This window comes from Centroberyx gerrardi, chromosome 1, assembly GCF_048128805.1.
Source record: "Centroberyx gerrardi isolate f3 chromosome 1, fCenGer3.hap1.cur.20231027, whole genome shotgun sequence".
In the NCBI taxonomy this organism is placed as follows: Eukaryota; Metazoa; Chordata; class Actinopteri; order Beryciformes; family Berycidae; genus Centroberyx; species Centroberyx gerrardi.
Genome location: NC_135997.1, coordinates 2,867,404 through 2,887,318, shown reverse-complemented (window position 1 = coordinate 2,887,318; position 19,915 = coordinate 2,867,404). Strand labels below are relative to the sequence as shown.

The 19,915-nt window shown below is 43.3% G+C and overlaps 1 protein-coding gene across 1 annotated transcript in view; it reads right to left on the bottom strand.

The window, feature by feature from the left end:
* pacsin3 (protein kinase C and casein kinase substrate in neurons 3) overlaps positions 1 to 19,915 on the bottom strand; it is a 33,330-nt gene that overhangs the window by 6,451 nt on the left and 6,964 nt on the right. The window contains exons 2-8 of the mRNA XM_071921148.2: positions 13,181 to 13,281; positions 11,397 to 11,553; positions 10,526 to 10,761; positions 9,611 to 9,766; positions 8,129 to 8,304; positions 4,815 to 4,935; positions 284 to 426 (exon numbers count right to left, since the gene is read on the bottom strand). Of these exons, the coding sequence (XP_071777249.2) occupies positions 284 to 426; positions 4,815 to 4,935; positions 8,129 to 8,304; positions 9,611 to 9,766; positions 10,526 to 10,761; positions 11,397 to 11,553; positions 13,181 to 13,234 (1,043 nt within the window). The 5' untranslated portion in view covers positions 13,235 to 13,281. The remainder of the gene's footprint in view (positions 1 to 283; positions 427 to 4,814; positions 4,936 to 8,128; positions 8,305 to 9,610; positions 9,767 to 10,525; positions 10,762 to 11,396; positions 11,554 to 13,180; positions 13,282 to 19,915) is intronic.

Sequence of the window (19,915 nt, the reverse complement as noted above, 5' to 3'; positions counted from 1 at the left end):
GGAAACTTGGACACAGCGAGAATTTCCATTCCAACTAGCCTACATTTGACCCTGAGTTTAACTGGTGCAACCGACCGCTGGTGAACCAGGAACAAATCAGGAATAAATCAAACCAACACGGGCACAGCAGGACTGCTCATGGTTCATCGGCTATGATATCTGATCAGTTAGTTACGCTCTTCTGTTCTGGCGTCACTGAAGACACCTGTGTGAGAGTGACTAATGAAACACAGTGAAAAGCTGAATCACACAGAGCACCAGGAGGATCTGAGGAGGATCTGACCTGCCAGAGTCCTGGGTGGGGGGGCTGGGCGGGACCTCCTCTCCCCCCGAGGAGACAATGTTGGTGAGGGTGACCACGTTCTCCTCTGAATGGCTGCTCTTCTCCTTCCTGCTGATGGAGCGGCTGGCCTCCGGAGACCACTCCTACACACACACACACACACACACACACAAACATGCATATACTGAATACACGGCTTCTGTCAGGTGAATACCTTGCATCTTCAAAGGTGTCAAATTTACAGACTCAGATTGACCACCATGCATTTTGTAAATCATACCAAAAGTTTTGAAACAAGTTCATAAGGGCCAAGGGTCAGAAACCTTTCCCAACCTTTATACACTACCAGTCACACCAAATGTTTCTTTATTTTTACTATTTTCCACATTTTAGAATAATAGTAAAGACATCAAAACTATGAAATAACACAAATGGAATTATGCAGCGACCAAAAAAGTGTTAAACAAATCAAAACTATCTTATATTTTAGATTCTTTAAAGTAGCCGCCCTTTGCCTTGATGGAAAGGCAAAGACTTTGGAAAGAAATTCATACATAGGATCAACTTCACTATTTATATTCGTCTAAGGAACAAATTTCAAGCATTTAAGCATAAGCCTTCAGATCAAAATGGTACAATCAAATCAGGTGTGTTCAAACTTTTGACTGTGCTAGTGTATACCATCCTTCAATTCAAGTGAAAACATGCAGCAGCGATATGCAAATGTAAATGACAATGTGCTCTTTCTCCTACAGGTGAATGGACATTTTTCTACTGCACTGCACTGGATTGCTGTGTGGTAAATAATCAATTGAGCCCATCAGACCACACCCAGGCAAAACAAAAAGACAGCCTCCCCACCCGCCCAACCACAACCATACATGCACCTCTCTGACATAATAACAGGGCGCTGACAGAAGTAGGTGGCTAGGGATTCAGTTACTGCCCCAGCAGGGTCTGACTGGAGCACAGAACGAGATACAGCCTCTGTGTGTGTGTTGTTGTTGTTGTATTTCTACACTTGAGAGGACCAAATGTCCCCACAAGGACAGAAAGATTATGGAAATCCTCCAAAGTGAGGACGTTTTGCTGCTCCTCACATTTTAAAAAGGGCCTAATTCAGGGTTAGGACTTGGATTCAGGGTTAAGATTAGGTTTCAGTTTAGGGTTAGGGTTCAGGTTAGGCATGTAGTTGGGAGGGGTTAGGGAATGAATACAGTCGAGAGAAAGTCCTCACAAGTACAGTAATACAAACCTGTGTGTGTGTGTGTGTTGGGACAATGGCGCTCTGTTTGCGTGTCAGCGGCGCTGTGGGAATGCCAGGAGATTCCTAAGAGGACAGAAGAGATCCACTTCTTTCTGCCAGCCTGTCTCTCTTTCTCTCTCTCTCTCTCTCTCCCTCTGTCTCTCTCTCTCACACTCCCTCAGTCTCTGTTCCTCTCTCTCTCTCTGTCCATTCTCTTTGTATGACGCTGTCTCATTTCCACGGTGGATCTCTCTCTCCCTCTGCTCTCTCTGCCAGATCGGTTTTTCCCATGGAGGCCGACGCTGCCGAAAATGGTCTCGGAGGATAATTCCATTTTTGTTAATGGCGGGGGGATCTTATGATTCTTTGGCCAGAGGAGTGTATGGTCCAGTTAGAAGCTGCTCATGCTAACTGAATGGGGACAAAATTAAACAGTAATGTTAAACAGTAATGCTTTATTTTAAACTAAATACTTTTCCCAAACTAAAGATTTTGCCCAAAGCTAGAGACACGTCTTGGTTTCTCCTCCATGAGTCTAAAATGGCTAAATTATGCTGCTGTTCATATGACTTTTACTGAACCATACATTTCAACTTAATCTGGGCTATAGATTACTCTGAGACCAAAGAACCGCCTGACTGTCATCTGACTACATGACAAAAACAGTGGAATTATCCTTTAAGCTGTTTGCACTGTGCTGCACTTCTACACCTTCGTACAACACTAATACTGTACAGGCATCAGCTGACATTCTTTGTTGTTGTACCAGTACCTGTTCACCGGTTGTGAGTGAGTTCCTGACCATCTTAAGACGGATAGAGAGTCACTGAACAGCCAAAGCAGGTCTAGTTGCAGCTGTCTAGTCTAAAAGGTACGATCACACCTACAGTTCATTTTCCACAAGAGTGGAAAAGCTGACTGCGTTGCATTTTTGTATTTGGTTCGTTTAGGTTCACATTGCTCAATTTCAAGCGAACCAGGGCTTGTAAAGAAAAGTCACATGACTCACAAGTAGCTTGTTTAATGGACAGCGTGTGTGTATGTGTATGTGTGTGTGCATGCATGTGTGTGTTTGTGTGGTGGGGGTTAAAACAAATCTGATTCTAGTCCCTGTAACTTTAGCCAAGCGTGATGGACTTGTCTGTCTCTTCTTCTGTGGTGTTCATAACAGGTAAGAACACATGAAGAAACAGCTGAGTATGAGCATCAGTCCAGACTGCGGTTTTCCCTCGCTTCGTTTCGTTATGAGCATGAGAAACTGCTGGCTCTCCTTATACCCACAATCCCTTGCGTTTTAGGGGTAAATTCCCGTAGTTGATTGGATTACACTAAGCGCTGTTATTTGGTGCCACCAGAGTTTGAATGGCACTGTTCTCACCTGGACAAATGAACCAAACTAAAGGAGGAAACACTCCAGAGTTCGGTTAAGCCACACCTGCTTAGTGTGACCGCACTCTTAGTCATCTGAACTGATTTTTACACATCACTTGCCAAGTTGTGTGCATGACACTCCAACTGAAAGTATTCAGACAAAGAGATTTGAAAACTTCAGTCATCTGAAAACTTCAAATGGACTATTATGTGTCTTCTGTATAATCTGTAATGTGAGGATCTTGTGTATCACAAGGCTCCAGGTCTGGAACAAAACACACACAGCCACTGTATAGCTGCCAAAAATGAAATAGGAGCTTGGGAGGCAGGCAACCAGATCATTGTATCTCTATTATGATTTGACAATTCGGTCTGCAGACATTTTCAAAGACACAAAACAATACGATACAGGGATCAAAATCAATCTCTGTATCCGCAAAACCATGTAAACTGTAAACTGTGCTGGACAGACAGAAGGAATATGAGAGGGAATACAGCCATGTCAGTATGAAAGGCAACATTACCTGTGAATAAAAAGTGGTGGCTTCTTGCAGATAGCCGCTTATTTGAGTTGACTGAAGGAAAGGCCTCAGGTGTCGACCCGGTGAACCCACAGTGTGTCAAGTCAAATTCAGAATGCAGTCCCTCTGGAAATGCGTACTGCATAGGAATGCTGAATTAAACGGAGCAGTCCTACTTGCCAATGAAACCGTAGATTTTCTCTGCATGTCTGCCTCCCAGAATCCATTTCTTTTTTTTTTGCATTTTTGTGAATGTCTGTTTGTACACACTGGGCAGCTCAGCAGGCCTGTGAAGAGCTGTGATGTGTTTGTGCTGCAGCTTGGAGCTCAGCGGACTGGACGAGTGTGTTCAGTCCATTTCTACTAACAACTAAATAAACACTCACACTTTATTTGGATAGTCCAATGTTGATACTCAACTTCTTATCAAGTGACTATGATGCGTCACTAAAAAAAATCTACTGAGTTTCATGACACGTGATGATGGAAACTCAGATAATTCAAACTCATAATTGTGTGAAAACTCATCGATAGACATTCAGTGTCTGAGCTAAGGTTAGTCTTAGGCCTGGGGTTAATGTTAGAGTTAGGCTCAGGTGGGGGCGTCAGTGAGGCCGGGGACCATGTAACCGCGTCCCGGGTTCAAATCTGCCCCAGGACCTTTGTCACATGTCATTCCCCTCTCTCTCCCAATGTTTCCTGTCTGTCTCCACTTTCACCTCTCAAATAAAAAAGGCAAAAATGGCCATAAAATAATCTTTATAAAAAAGAATTAGGGTCAGGTTAGGGTTGGGGTTAGGTTTAAAAATGGGGTCAGGGGTTAGGGTTACACAGTCTGTAGAGATGCACCAACTCAAGTGACACTGTTGAACAAATACCTTTTGTCACCTGACAGTTAGTAGAGTATCACTGGACTATCCAAATAAAGTGTTACCAAATAAACCCTACTACCATGTGTGTGTGTGTGTGTGTGTGTGTGTGTGTGTGTGTGTGTGTGTGTGTGTGTGTGTGTGTGTCGGGATTCCAACATTCCAGAGCCCACTCAAGACTCTCAGTCACACAACAAGGCTTTGAGTGGAAGCCTGTTTAATATTCATTCCGTCTCTGACACACACATATACACACACACACACACACACACACACTCAAACACTTGTACAGTCTTGTACAGTATTCTTGTGTTTCATGAAGGGCTTTTAGAAAAATGTTTGAATGAATGAATAAGTTGGAACGATCCTGCCGGTGGAATAAAAAAATAAATCCGACCTTTTAGTGTGTCTTGAGCTGGTTTATGAAGCAAACGGAAGCCTTGAAAAGGAATAATTTGGATTTTCTGTGTGTGTGTGTGTGTGTGTGTGTGTGTGTGTGTGTGTGTGTGTGTGTCCGGCCACACCTCAAACTGGGGCCAGTTCATGCTCATGCCAGGCCCGTGGGTGTTCCTCCACCACCTCAGATCTTCCATGTCATTGGCTGCGTTGATGGTCTGACCCAGGTCGCGGTACAGGCTCTTGAACCTATTGGACAAAGCGACTGTCAATCATAATGTCTACACCCTCCTCTTAAAGGTAGTTACCACAGAGTGTATTCAGTGAACTGCGGCTCAGCTGAAATTCAAGCAGCTTTTTTTCCCCAGGATATACAGTATTTGATTTTCACTGTCAGCATAACATGCTGATGGAATTGGAGTTGGTCTCTAATGAGCATCACCCTGACTTTCAGTTAAATCCAGGGTATCTGCGGGTCCTTTAAGGTCTAAATTTAAGGTCTTGAAAAGTATTAAAATGTCTTGAATTCAGTTATTAAAAAGGTCTTATTTTTGTCTCTCAGATGAATCCAGAACAGTGTTAGTGGTACAATCTGCATCCTATCTGCTTCACTAAACACGGTTAGACTTAACATTTAAGTGCCTTAACATTTAATTTCCTGGTGTCCTTTTACTTACAGTACACTGCCCATTTACGGTTTCACAACTTAGTTATGTTCAATCAGAAATAGGCTGGTTTTGCCAGCTTTGTTTGTTCATTTTGGTTTTAAAAAAAAATCTTAAAAAGTCTTACATTTGGCTTTTTGAAACCTGCACATACCCTGTAAGTCATATCCATTTGCTACTGTAAATATGATATATTTTTAGTAGCAAGCTCCTAATTATACTGTGTGTAATATGGGACCTAGTGCTCTAAATTCCTAAAGGCTCCACTGAACAAGGAGGAATCCTACATCCATTCATCTATATCCAGCCTTCCCAGGAGCTGCAGCTGTGCATTTCTGAGGCCTGTTTCAATATCATATTTAACCCTTTCACCCCTGTTCATTCCCGTTCAACAAACAGTGGAACATACATGGAAAGATACATCAAGCACACCATAGTCAAACAGTTTGCACAGGTTTGGACTCTGTGTGAACAAACTCTGTCAAAGTCATGTGTGTAACTCAAAACAAATAAAGCACAGGAGTGGTTAGAAAGAAAGTTTGTTATTGAGTGAGATGAGACCTTTTGCAACTGCATGACACATAATGGAACAGAAACACTAATCTAGAGTAAAGAGCTCAGTGTCAGTGAAAAACTACTCCAGTGCTCGACAGTTGTGAAATATTTGATAGCTTGCTGATTTGCAGCGGCACCCTGTCCCACACTACTGTTGGCCAATAAGCTCCTGGAGCAGTCTGGGGATAGTGCCTTGCTCAAGGGCTCATACAGTAAATGATGTGTTGAATCCCCAATCTCCAGAGTTCCACTGAATTGCAGACTTCTGGATTTTGGGGCGCTGCCGCCAAGCCCAGGACGGCTTAGGGCTGTACCTTATCAAAAATCAGCAAGTATGTGACGGCTTTCTTACAGACTTTGAAGGCTGGTTCATGCTCTCTGGTTGGTTAGACACACACGAGCCACAAACTGTGTTTGTGTACCTTGATGTTGATGCTTCTCGCCTCCTGAAAACTCCAGCACTTTTGTGGCACTTTAGGAAAATTCAGCTGTCCACATCCCCCGAAAAGAAAAACAACCCCACCAGAATCAGACAGTAAATCTGCGTCTTCTTTGTTTAGCCAATGGAGACACCGCAGCACCGTCCGCATTGTTTCAAATTTCAGGTGGTGTGTCACTTTGCGTTCGACTTCAAGGCGCCTCGTTGTTTTGGCCGCAGTTGCATCATTTTGACCATGCGTACTCCGTCACCTGCATTTCAGCATGAACCAGCCTTTAGAGGTATGAAAGCAGACTTTTAGAGCATCCACAGACTTTTGTAGAGAGATTTCCCATAGTTCATTGCGTTACTGATAAGATCTTATCTTGTTTTTTGTGAGGTTTTTTGTGATATTTTTCTGTTATGTTAAAACATGTAGGTATGCCTAACCTAGATAATGTTTAGGCTATGCAATTAATTAATTAATTAGGCTATTTTGCAATGTATAGGACTATATAAATATTTGCTTATTGTTGGAATAGCCTAGAGGTTGTTTCATGTCCTCTGACTGTTGTTACGATTACGCCTTATGTCCTCCTGAGTGTTGTTGTTAGTACATCTAAAAATGATATAAGTAATTTGTGATTTTTTTGGGAGCTGCTGCGTCAGCCTGATTACTAATAAGAGTCACCTGCGAGTGACCGATTCAGTTTGTTTGCCTAAAAAGCACATTGAAGAAGGGCGTCTTGCCCGAAATGTCTGTGCGGCAATAAATATAAATTAATTAATTGGAGTGCTGTCCTGGAGTATTTCGTTACATATTTTTTGAGGATTCAGCACCCACATAAATAACTGAGGGTTGAGCGCGTTTTTTGGTAAATTGTTACTGATAAGATGACATAAAATGCACAGAGAAAAATGTAAACAAGACGCAAACAAAATTCTAGGCATTTCTCTTTACGTTATCACACATTACAATCAGGAGCTACAATTTCACATCAATGTAGCTATTAATGCAGCCTATTAGCTAAAGGACTGTTCTGCACTGCTTCACTGAAGGAGGAACGTTAGCAGTTAGAAAGTCTGTCTCATTAAGTCCTTTTAAGTGCTCTCGAAGCCCTGCGACCTTGCGAACTCACATTAACGCACCGAGCACTTCAGGCAATGTGAGATTACGTAAACCAAAGTTTGTGAGGGCTCAGTCCGCAAGGCTGGATGTCGGGATTCGGCCACGACAGAGGGGAGATGATTACTCCATTTGCTCTGCCGGGCCGGGGATGGGAGCTTGAGCAGTAGACTTCGATGGAGACTAACTCATTTTACACTAAAGCTGAACTGTCAGTAAACAATAGAATCTAAATTATTCATTACATGCTTTTTCCAAGTACATCCCATGAGAAAACTTCATCACTGCAAAGAGTTCCCGTACATAAACTGTGAAGTTGCTCAATGTGCAGCAAATAACAAAGTAAATTCCACTCAATATTTGGATAATGGTCCTGTTGTGCCTTACCAATCAGCATTACCATGGTAACTATGGACTGTTTAAATAGAATGAGAGGTCAATCGTTAATGGACAACGGCATGAGTTGCCCATTAACTCCTATGTACACACACACACGCACACACACACACACACACACACACACGTGCACACACATCTGAGATATGACACTTCTGCATGCCTTTGTACTGAGTCATGGATCATGAATCATCGAATGACCCTTATTCTTTGGTGATGTTTTTAAGTGTGTGTGTGTGTGCATGTGTGTGTGCATGTGAATGAGTGTGTGTGTGATCTTACCCGTCTTTGCAGGACAGGTCGAGGTGTGTGTGGATGTCCAGGAGGACGTCTTTAAAGAAGCGCAGCCTCTTGCGCTCGGCCTCCTGTGTCAGGTCAAAAACCTGCTCCATGTCCTCCATGTAGCGAGGGTTACAGCGGTTCAGCTCCTCCAGGGCCTTCTCATAGCGCTCCTTCGCCTGTCACACACACACACACACACACACACACACACACACACACACACACAGAACATACTGAATATTACTGGGGGTAGTACACAACCCTGCTTCAAAGATGAGGATAATTAAATGTGACTCAATGCCATTCCTACAAATTTAGGAGGGACTCCAAATTTTCAAGCAATGTCCAGAAATCCTCTGTGAAGTGGATGAAGGCAATGTGTGGATCTTGACCTGCGTTCACACTGCGAGTGACTTGGTCGATGAGTCGAAAAATAAAATGACTTCACAGCTCACCACTGACCCCAACAGACGCAACCATTCTCTAAGCCTCATTTTTGAGCCGTTTATCCCTGTCGTCTTTCAAATAAAAGTTGTACAGAACTGGGGAGCTTTGATTGGCTGGAATCAACTTTGTGCATTTTCTACGCGCCAGGTGGAACTACTGTTCATGAAACAAAATCACACTGGTAGGGAAACAAGGAAGTGTGGAAATTAAATTGGCTGTTGATGACTGATGACCGTGAGAGCTTCAGCCGTGGCCAACTTTTCTCAGCCGACAAGCTTGTTGACCGTCCATATGTGGACTTCCATTGACTTGTTGACTGTGTTGCTCACAGTGTGAATGCAGGGTTAGTTTTGTTCTTGTTTTTGTTCTTGATGAATAAATGTTGGATATGATCAAATATGATTGAACACACAAAGGTGTGCATCCACACAGGCACACAGCTACACACAAGTCCTTAGAGCAAGATCTACCATAGTTTCCAACTTCTAAATGATGAAATTCCCAATTTCTAAATGATGAGTCCATGTACTGACATTATGACTACTGAAAGTGAGGTAATACATCCAAGATTGGAGAAAGAAATGACTGGATACAATACTCATTTCAATTTAAGTTAGCTAACTCTAATTTCAGTCTTATTGGATTTGATTCCTTTGGCCCAGCACTCCACAAACAAGAATTTCATTGTTGAAGCACTCTTCTCTATGTACCGACTATCCATTATTCTGAATTTAATTTCCAATTTATAATTTCCCTCTTTGGAGGCTGGTGCGCTTGGTTTTGCATTGGGAAAATAGTGCAGCCACAGTACAGTGAAGACAGTTACACACATTTGCCAGCTGACAAGCCTGGTCATGTCTGTTTCATGGTTAAAAACACACACACAGGTATGTTTTCCTGGACTCACCGACACACCCACACTGGAAGAATTGGAGCTGTTGTTGGGGCTGTGTGTGTGTGTGTGTGTGTGTGTGTGTGTGTGTGTGTGTGTGTGTGTGTGTGTGTGTGTGAGAGTGTGTGTGTGTTTAAGTGTACCTTCTCGGCCTCCTGGTTGCAGCGCTCCACCCGGGTGGTGAACTTGCGGACTTCCTCCTGGGACTTGGAGGGGTCGGCCTTGGCGTGCGTTTCCCTGGTGACCGCTGTCCGCTCCTCTTTCCTGGCCTGGTGGTAGGTCTTCTTACTGGAATCCACCTAAACACACACACACACACACACACACACACACACACACTCCAGTTTAGTTTGCCACGGATCTATACAGTTTGCTCATCTTATTACCTATACAACACCTCAGGTCTTTCTCAAAATGCATTCTTGTGTTCATTCTTGTATTTGACGCAATATCTGACAGCCGAAGTACAATTCCAAAACAAAACAACACGAGCACAGAGGACAGATAACGATCCTGAAAGTTTACTTGCCAAACGAGGATGTACTGGATGGTGACATGGACAATGAAAATGAATAGGAAGCCCCAAGATTCATTGAGAGAATGACGCATCACGTCCAAACAGCGCTACAGTGTATAGTACAGTGCCGGTTGAATCAGCTAGGAAAATGAACAGCTGTGCATCTTAATTGATTGTGAGACATCAAACAAACAAAAAAAGGGTTTGTCCTGCCGAAGACAACTTGAGAAAAACGTTCTCCACAAGGACACAAGTATCAACTTGGCACTCGCGGATTTGATATTCACCTTGTTCTTGGTGCGCCCCAAAATCTTCAGTACCCGCTTCCATTTTGAAGTTCTTTTTATATAATAATACTAATAATAGGTTGGCTCTAAAAAGGGTCAGAAGGTGGGTGGGATCCATCACAATAATCACTTGATACCCCAAGTCACACTGCGAGCGACTTGGGCCCTTAGCCCTCCATGGCACCTGGTTTGACGCCCCTGCTATCTAAACTACTTTATTGACAAACATCAGCAGCCCTTCAGGCGTGTCTCACCTCCTTCAGCTTGCGGACCCAGGGTTTCTGGGCCTTGCGGAAGCCGTCGTCGGCATCCTTGGTCTCCCTGAAGCCTCCCATCATCTGCTTGTGGAAGCCGTCCTTCTGCCAGTTGCGCACCTTCTCGCTGTCCTCTCCTGCCAGCCGCTCCCGGAGCTCCAGATGCAGTTCGCTGAGCCGCTCAGCCGCCTGCATGAAGGCATGCCACGCCTTCTCCAGCGTACCATACTGAGGCCCTGGGGATAAAGGGGAGGGGGGGGGGGGGAGAAAATATTGTTAAATCTACATGAAACATCCCAGCTTTGACAAAGACACAATGTCGAAATGCGTCAGTTTTAAAAAATAAAGTCAGCATTATGTATTAATGTATGTATTATTATTAATTATGTATTAATCCATTACTTTTGCTGAACAATATATACTAAGACCAGTTATTTGGCCAATAAATCAATTCAACTTAAAATTGAAGTGATGAATGATGTGTTTGTGTGTAACAGCAGTATTGTTCTCAGCAGTGGTTTGTGCTCTCCAATTGTTTCCAATGCAAATCAGCTTGTTTCGTTTTTTTTTTTTTTTTTTTTTTTTAAATCAAGTTACATTACTTTGATAACAGTGGAATAATCTGCCGTATTTCAAGATACTGTCACTTCTATTCGATTCTAGAAACCAAAATAAGATTTAAGGACTCAATACCAGATTAAATTTGTGAAGATGGACATTTTTTGCAGCGATTGAACATCTCTCTGTGTGTGAAAAAGGCTTTGCTGTGATTTCTGACATGTGAAACGGGGCTCCTGGGACTATTTTTTTAGTACTTGGTCAATTTTTCTGATCCCATGTTCCAGCCCAGTGTGTGCAGTGCTTCCATTACCTTTCTCCACGGCGCCCCTCCATCTCTTGGCCCAGTCGCTGAGCTGCAAAGCGTAGCTCTTCTCTATCTTTGCCCTCTCCTGGAAGCAGCTGACCAGCTCATTACACAGCCGGTGGCCATCGTCCACCCGCTTCACCGTCCTCTTGTAGTTCCCCGGCTGTACACACACACACACACAAAATGAAAGAGGTTGACAGAAGCAAGGCTGTGCCCCTTTTTCAATACAACATGTGTTGTGGTTGCATTGCATTCTGGTCTATCTCCTGCTCCTGTGGGTGGAGAAATTGGTCTCTCTCCTCTTCTACGATGGATTTCTCCCTGTATGATTGTTGAACGTCTCTTGGTGCAAAATGGCGGCTCTAGAAAGAAGCCCTCGCTCTTTGATTCTGAGGGACTGACACCAAAACCTGACGTTTACCGCTGATGTTTTAGATCGCTGAAACTTTTTCTGCGATCAAGCTGCTGGAAGTATTTGGACGTGATGCCATGTTGCCACATCATTTGGCCAGTTATCCATGGGAAGAAGAAAAATACGCCAAATAACAAAAAGGGACCCAGGAATGCAAAGTACATCGCCAATACCTGTTTTTTTAACAAAAGTTAGTTGTTAAAGTGTTTCACGGTGCATTTTTCCTTTAATAGGGTTCCTTAGTTTCCAAGCTGAGAGAGAGAGAGAGAGAGAGAGAGAGAGAGAGAGAGAGAGAGAGAGAGAGAGAGAGAGAGAGAGAGAGAGAGAGAGAGAGAGAGAGAGAGAGAGAGAGAGAGAGAGAGAGAGAGAGAGAGAGAGAGAGAGAGATGAAGGTGTGTGGTTTTACTGAGGGAGTGAAAGAAGCCAGAGAGTCAGTCAGCGGGGACTCATTATGTGTCTGTGTCTCTATCTAAACACCACAGACCGCACGCTGCCTTATCTAACTGCAGAGCTTCAACACCAGCCAACCTGCTGCTTTAACTCTCTGTACTGATAGCCTAATTTCACGAGGGCTTCTCAATAGCAAACAAGATATTTTGAGCATAAGCACACATCCTGAGGCTACCAGGAAAGCTGCAAAAGGCTTGGTGAGGGCCGCATGTGAGCATGAGTGTGTTCTTGTGTTTCCAAACTATACTAGGACGACCAAATGTCCTCACATGGATGGAAAGATGAAGGGGTTATTTTAGAATTAGGGTTAAGATTAGAATTAACCTAGTTTAGGTTTATGATTTGGGTTAAGGGCAAGATTCAAATTAGGTTTAGGTTAGGGTTATGGTTAGTTTAGGGTTAGGACTTGGGTTTAGAGCTGAAGGATTTCTCTGGTGTTGATGAAAGTTAGCAACCTGGTGTCTGGAGTCTGGTGTTTCCCTCGTCAACGGCTTGTTCTCGCTCGGAGAAACAATCCAATCAGAGCCTTCGTGGCCGGGACTACAGTTTGTGCAGCCGTTTTTCATTGGCGTTTTGGCAGAATAGATTAGTTGAAATCACCCCCTTAACCAACATATTGTCTTTGCAAAAACAATATTATCGTGAAAATCGACCGACATTCTTGGGTCAGTTAGTAAATGTCTGGCTAACCCTGGATGTAGAAGCTAACTGGCTGCAGCATCATGTGACTGAAGTAATGTCAGAGCGGCCGGATACGTCAGTCACTAGTGATTGGTTCGGGGAAAATCACCCCACCCCCCCCCCACACACACACACACACAGAAAATGGCTAACGAGGAGGAAATCTTCTGGGGTTAGGGTTAGGGATCAATGTAGTCAATGAAGGTCCTCACAAGTCTCATAATGCAAGTGTGTGTGTTCCTACCTCCCAGAAGCTGTCGCAGCTCCCCAGGTCGCTGAGGTCTCCATTGGAAGACATTTCAGGGTCTCCCTTACAGCACGGAATGGTGGCGGCTAGAGGAAAGACTGGAAAGAGAGAGAAAGAAATGGTTAGACACACACACACACACACAGCTGGACAAAAACTGCATCCAATTCCCATTTTATTACACACAGTGCAATTAGGGATTTAATATTTGTGAAATCTCCTTGAGACAGACACATACTTGTGCATATCGCTGGTTTCAGGTGAAAACCTTGCCTCTCCAAAACGTCAGATTTTTGGAAACTAAGAAAAACAGCCTTGACCACCATACATTTTTGAGTTGAATTGGTTTGGAAAAGCTTTCATAAACCCGAGGGTTGAACTTCCTCAGCCCATAGAGGAGCCTGTAATCCTTCAACTGTTGCGAAAACATGAAAATCACCAAAATTAGAGTTTGGAGGTTTTCACCCGACGGCGCTCATATGTGTTTCACCAGAGCGGTCAGAGTGCAGCTGTTTCCCAGGGATTCAGGGTGCAATCAGCCCTGTAGTTTGTTTTCGTTGGTCCGAACAATATTTGAAAAGTTCACTTAGCCGAAAACCAAGTGAACCAGGACTTGGGAGATTTGGTAACCTGTCATCCCGTGAGAGTAAAAATTTTGGCAGCCAGGGAGCGCGGGAGTCAAAACAAATCTGAAACTTACTGACTTGTCTGTGCTATTTGCCACAGTTTACCATCTCTGGTCTTCATACCAGGTAAGAACACAGATGTCAGTATCCATCCTTATACCCATAAAACCATACGGATCACCGCTTGAACAACAAACAACATACTCATAAAACCAGATGTTTTGGGGTCATTTCCTGGAGTTGGTACGAATACATTCTCACTTGTAACGAACCACACTAGGGCTGCAACTAACGATTATTTTCATTGTCGATTAATCTGTTGATTATTTTCTCGATTAATCGATTAGTTGTTTGGTCTATAAAATGTCAGAAAATGGTGAAAAATGTTGATCAGTGTTTCCCAAAGCCCAAATATTCACATTTAAGAAGCTGGAATCAGAGAATTTTGACTTATTTTTCTTAAAAAATTACTCAAACCGATTAATCGATTATCAAAATAGTTGCCGATTAATTTAATAGTTGACAACTAATCGATTAATCGATTAATCGTTGCAGCTCTAAACCACACTACAATCAACTTGGACACGGACCAAGACCCGCATTTTTAGGCGTCTCGGTGCAGTTATTTGGTGCCACCTGAGATCGAGTGGTAAGGAGGAAACAACCAGAGTTCGACTGAACCGGTCCAAACATGCTTGGTGTGAACGCGCCCTCAGTGATTTTCCTCAAGGACGCTGCTAAAAGGAATAGACGGCGTCTGTTGCGGGGATCAAACCCGTGAGTCTGCCCGCTCCGCCACACCGAGCACACGGCCCGCTGCAGCCTCTGGCGGACTGCTGCTCCACGTCAGCCGACACGGGGCAGAAAGCCTGGTAGTGAGGCTTCGCCACTCGCTGCCCACAAGGCTGTTTTCTCCACACTGCCCGCCAGTTTTCCTTTTGCACACAACTGGACTGTCTGTGTCTGACAAACACTGATGCACTGTCACACACATCCGCTCCATTACTAAAGCAGGAATCCATGTCAGCGAGTCCTGTTCCTACACAATGGGTTTCATTCATCGGACAAGATACGCAAACATTTGTACAGAGTCATCGCTGATAATAACTTGCGCTAAAAAAACATTTTTAACTATGTATTTACCATACGTGTTTTTACAAAACTGTCAATGATTATTGACATGTTTTGAAATTCTAAATGTATTGGGTGTGTACTGTATATTCATATTTATTTATCATCATTTATATTTTTTTTTCATGCAGTTAACACTTTTACTTATATTTTCTTTTGTTGGGGGGGGTTGCCTTTATTTAATAAGCACAGAAAGACAGGAAAATTTTAGTAAAGATAGAGGATGATTAAAAAAACTTTTTTTGACATGCCACAACAGTTCCAGGTTGCATTCGAACCCAAGAACTCAGGTGCAGCTGAATCACCAGGATGCCCAATTTTAATTATTTTTAAAGCAAAATATTAAGACAAAACAATCTGCAGAATAAACTTGTGAACTCACTGTTTGGTAATGTGGAGTCATGTCAAGTATTTTTCATGAAGCGTAACTTAATATTGTGATCTTACATTTTGATATGACACGAGTGCTGTGACTGCTGCCAAGAGAGCCGAGCTGCAGCCTGAGGAGTGACGCGTGTCCTGGGACAGACTGAGAACAGCACTCCCACCTCAACATGAGCTTCTTCAACTGTGCAGCGCTGCAGTGGATCTGCTGCTGAACCCTGTACACAGTTCACCATGACCTCACTTCTCTATACACCATACATCCACTTCCTCCCCGCTGCCTTCCCGTTGGACGAAACCCTCCGTCAAGGCCAGATGACTTCCTGTGCCAGACACAACAACCTGGGAGGAAGAGCGAGCCGCGACTCAAGGTTGGGTGTGTGCAGCTTAGCCTCTATCTGACGAGAGCCCAGCACCCTGCTGAAGACCACACAGCTGCTCTGCACCGGCAAGACACCATGGAAAACTGAACGCTATGAAAGTAACTTTGAAAAGGGCTAGTTAGTTAGAACATGGTGGCTGCATTGCATTCTGGTCTCTCTCCTGCTCCTGTGGGTGGAGAAATTGGTCTCTCTCCTCTTCTACGATGGATTTCTCCCTGTATGATTGTTGAACGTCTCTTGGTGCAAAATGGCGGCTCTAGAAAGAAGCCCTCGCTCTTTGATTCTGAGGGGCTGACACCAAAACCTGACGTTTACCACTGATGTTTTACATCCTGAAACATTTTCTGATATCAAACTTCATTGTAGCTGCTGGAGATATCTGGAGGTGACGTCACCTTGTCTACGATTGGCCAGTTATCCAGGGAAATAAAAAAAAATACACCACCAAACAGCAAAATGGGCCCAGAAATGCAAAGTACATCGTCAATGGTGGGTTTTTTTTAGTGTTAAAGTGTTTTAGGGTGATTTTTGGTATATGCAGGGCTTGACATTCATGTGTTCTGTTTATGAAAATGATGTCATCACTTTCATAGTGTATTACAAGAAATGTCGGACTCGGTAGGCCGCAGTAGTCTAACGTTACCCAGGCGAATTCACAGAATATTTATCAACAACACACCATCATATTACTGCAAGAAATTTATATGAGATTATGTGCTTTTTCTGTTTAGGACTTTGAAATCTATTGGCCTGGTCGGGCTACTTAAAAGGCTAATCTACTGGCCCGGAGGTCTGGACATATGCCTCCCGGCAAGCAGGCTAATGGCAATGTCAAGCCGTGTATACATGACTATAAGAAACTCCTGGCTATTTTTCTCCCTCCCTGTTTTTGATCATGCGCTCAAAACTGCTGTCTTTCCACTGTAAATAACAAGGGGACAAAATAAAAATGGCAGCGATAGATCTGTGCCGTTCTAGTGGCTTGGGAGCAGGTTGGTGTTAAATTAGACGCCGTGTGCAGCAGTAGCCTTGGTGAACACACACTGCAGGGAACCTGTGGGACTGAGTCTAAACAAAGATCATGCAATTAACACAGACTAAAAGACTATTACTGCCATGACAGACCAGCAAATGGCAGAGGAGTGGACACAAAATATTTATGTGTGCGTGTGTGTGTGTGTTAACTTGTGTCCGAGGATGTCTGCTAGAGTGACGTTCAAGATAAGCCATATACTGACGCTCCTCAGATCTGACTGAGCAACTCAACATCACACCTCTCAGACGGCAGCCAATCCCCTTCAGCCAGCTGAGCTGAGGTCACATTATTTCTTCACACTGTCCTAGCACAGGTGTACACAACAGAAGGGTGACTGAGAAACAGTGTGTGTGTGTGTGTGTGTGTGTGTCGCGGGTGAGTGGAAAGTATGCTAGCAGCGGAGGCATCTGCCACCAGCATGCTAGAACATGAGTGAGTATGAGAAACTCACTTCGCCATGACGTGCTAATTACTGCTGCTATATCCTACAGGACAGCAGTGTGTGTGTGTGTGTGTGTGTGTGTGTGTGTGTGTGCGGTGAGAGTATTTGGGTGCGGCTCATTGAAAGCTGGGTTGGTCTGATTGCGTCTGTATTATCTCCGTATCTGCTAGATCGCCATACAAGTCAACAGCGAGCTACCGAAACCACCAGGCTGCAGTCACACACACCACTGTTGGACCGGGAGAACCAAAGTTCGCCACTAAACGCTTGATCGACTGTATTTCTTCACACACACACACACACACACACACACTCAGACAGACACAAATACAAACACAGCTTTGGAGAATGGAAGTGTTGACTGGCTGGCAGAAGGATGGCCAGTTTCTCAATAGAGCACTAGTTCAAAACACACAAACACAGCAGTCAGTGTATTACAGCTACTGGGCCGCATTCACAAAACTTACTTAGAAAAAAGTGCTTTCAAAATCTTCAAGCATTTTCTTAACTCTTCTTATTTTGGTTGCTAAGAAAAAAAAAAAGTACAAATAAATGGGATTCTTGAGTTCTCATATTTGTCATAACTTTAAGATAACCTTCCACTTAAAATTGGTGCAGTGAATAGGTATGCCTCTAAATTCATTCATTTAAACAATGACAATTAAGTATGCATTTCAAAGTATTAATACTTTTACTTACTGTATCTCACATTTTAAACTTAACATTTTATTGCTAAACTTAGCGTGTCATTATATTCATTGGGTGTATGTCACATGTCTCATGAAGAAGCCAGCAAATTAGACAGTTACACTTAACAGGCCTTTAGCCAAAAGGCAGCAACCAATGTCTGAACCTTTTCCTGTACTTAAATTTACTTATTTAACCCTAAATAATTTTTCAAAATAGTTTTATAGATGATACCCTGTGTACCATTGTTTTCTTCTCAAAGTGGATTCAAGTAGATTCAAATTTTCAAACTAACAAAGGTTATAGGCCTTGCAGACAAAGTGCATTTGTCATCAAACATGCTTTTTTAAATTACTGAAAACACATTTTCATTCCTTTAATGCTTTTTTTACTTTGCGGTTGCTAGGTAGGCGCTATTTGAAAAGTTTGCAAGAAATGACACTAATCTTAAATAAATCTTAAATATTGGGGAAATGCACTCACAAGCCTTCTGAAGAACTTCCTAAAAGAACACTTTTGTCGAATCTGGCACCTTGTTCTCTACATTTAAACTAATAGAGCCATAATGGTTCCATTATCAGACACACAGCACTCAACGTCTGTTTACTAGGAAGGAAGATCACTGTGAGGGGGTCCCAGGAGTGTGTGTGTGTGTGTGTGTGTGTGTGTGTGTGTGTGTGTGTGTGTGTGTGTGTGTGTGTATGTGTTAGACAGAGTGACTACAGCCTTCTCAGGCAGCAGTAGAGGGATTAGACTCTACCGTCCAGCAGACAGACAGACCAGCAGCCAGACCTCATTAGCCTGTGGACTGGGTCACTGCCCTGGAATACATGCTGAGCTGCACACTGTTGTACTGTAGTGCTGTAATACTGTAGTACTGTAGTTACAGAACCAGCAATGGCTTAATTTCTATGCTGGCACTTACAGAATAGGGCATCCCAAATGATTCAGAGTTACTGAATTATTGACCAGACTTTGAAAGGAATTAACGTTCTGTGCACACTGCTCCTAAGTGCTTTTCACAAACATCACTATAATATGAATATCAACACAATGCATTAACATTTTATAAACTGCCATAATGTAATGATATGCTATATATCATGCCATCATAGACACAGAGGAGGTGCTAGCTAGATAGATCCAGTAATGGAAAGATGTGAATACACAGTGAGGCCAACTGACCGCAGGAAAAAAACTGACCTTATTCCCACAGCGGCCATTTTGAATTCACATTGCACTCAGAAACTACCCACAAGATTGGCATATATATATATATAAAAGTGGCATTACTTCAAGTGAGGACTTCAGACAGACCTAACAGTTGTAATTAGCTAGTAATGTCAGGACCAACAACTACAAGTACTTGAATTTAGCAGGGAAGCTAGCTTAGTTAGCTACTAGCTACCCAGGCTATATTCTGGTAGCTATAGTGGACAAAATGCATTACCTTAAAATGTGAACCTATATCCCTTCATTCATTTTAATACAATTTTCAGTAGGGAATCTGTGAAACATTTGTCTGATTCCCAACGTATACATGATGTGTATTTTATTGGTACACAACAGTAGGACATAGCTAGTCTTCCGAGTTTCCCACCCAGGAAAGTTCAAAACGGACACGTGAGATAAGGAGATAAGGTCCATAAGCTCTCTGTTCCAGCCATCTTGTACCCCGACTCCACTTCACTCTCTCCCCTCCCTCATCCCCTCCTCAATATATTTCCATATTCATACCAAAAACATGTGCGGAAGGGATAAAAACATCACCATAAACAGTGTTCAGTCAAAGTCAGAGTGCTGTCCTTGGTTTGGGGAAAAAACATGCTGAGTGTGGCCATGCAACGCCCATCCAGATTGACAGATCCCTCCCATCCCAGTGGCCTTGTGTGTGTGAGAGTTTGTGTGTGTGTGTGTGTGTGTCCTCAGAGGATGTTTACATTCCCTCGGTCACTGACCACGAACTTGAGTTCAGTTCCCTCAGTTTAACCCCCACCCCACCCAGGACCTCAGGCCACCCTGGAGGACAGGGACCTGCTGGAG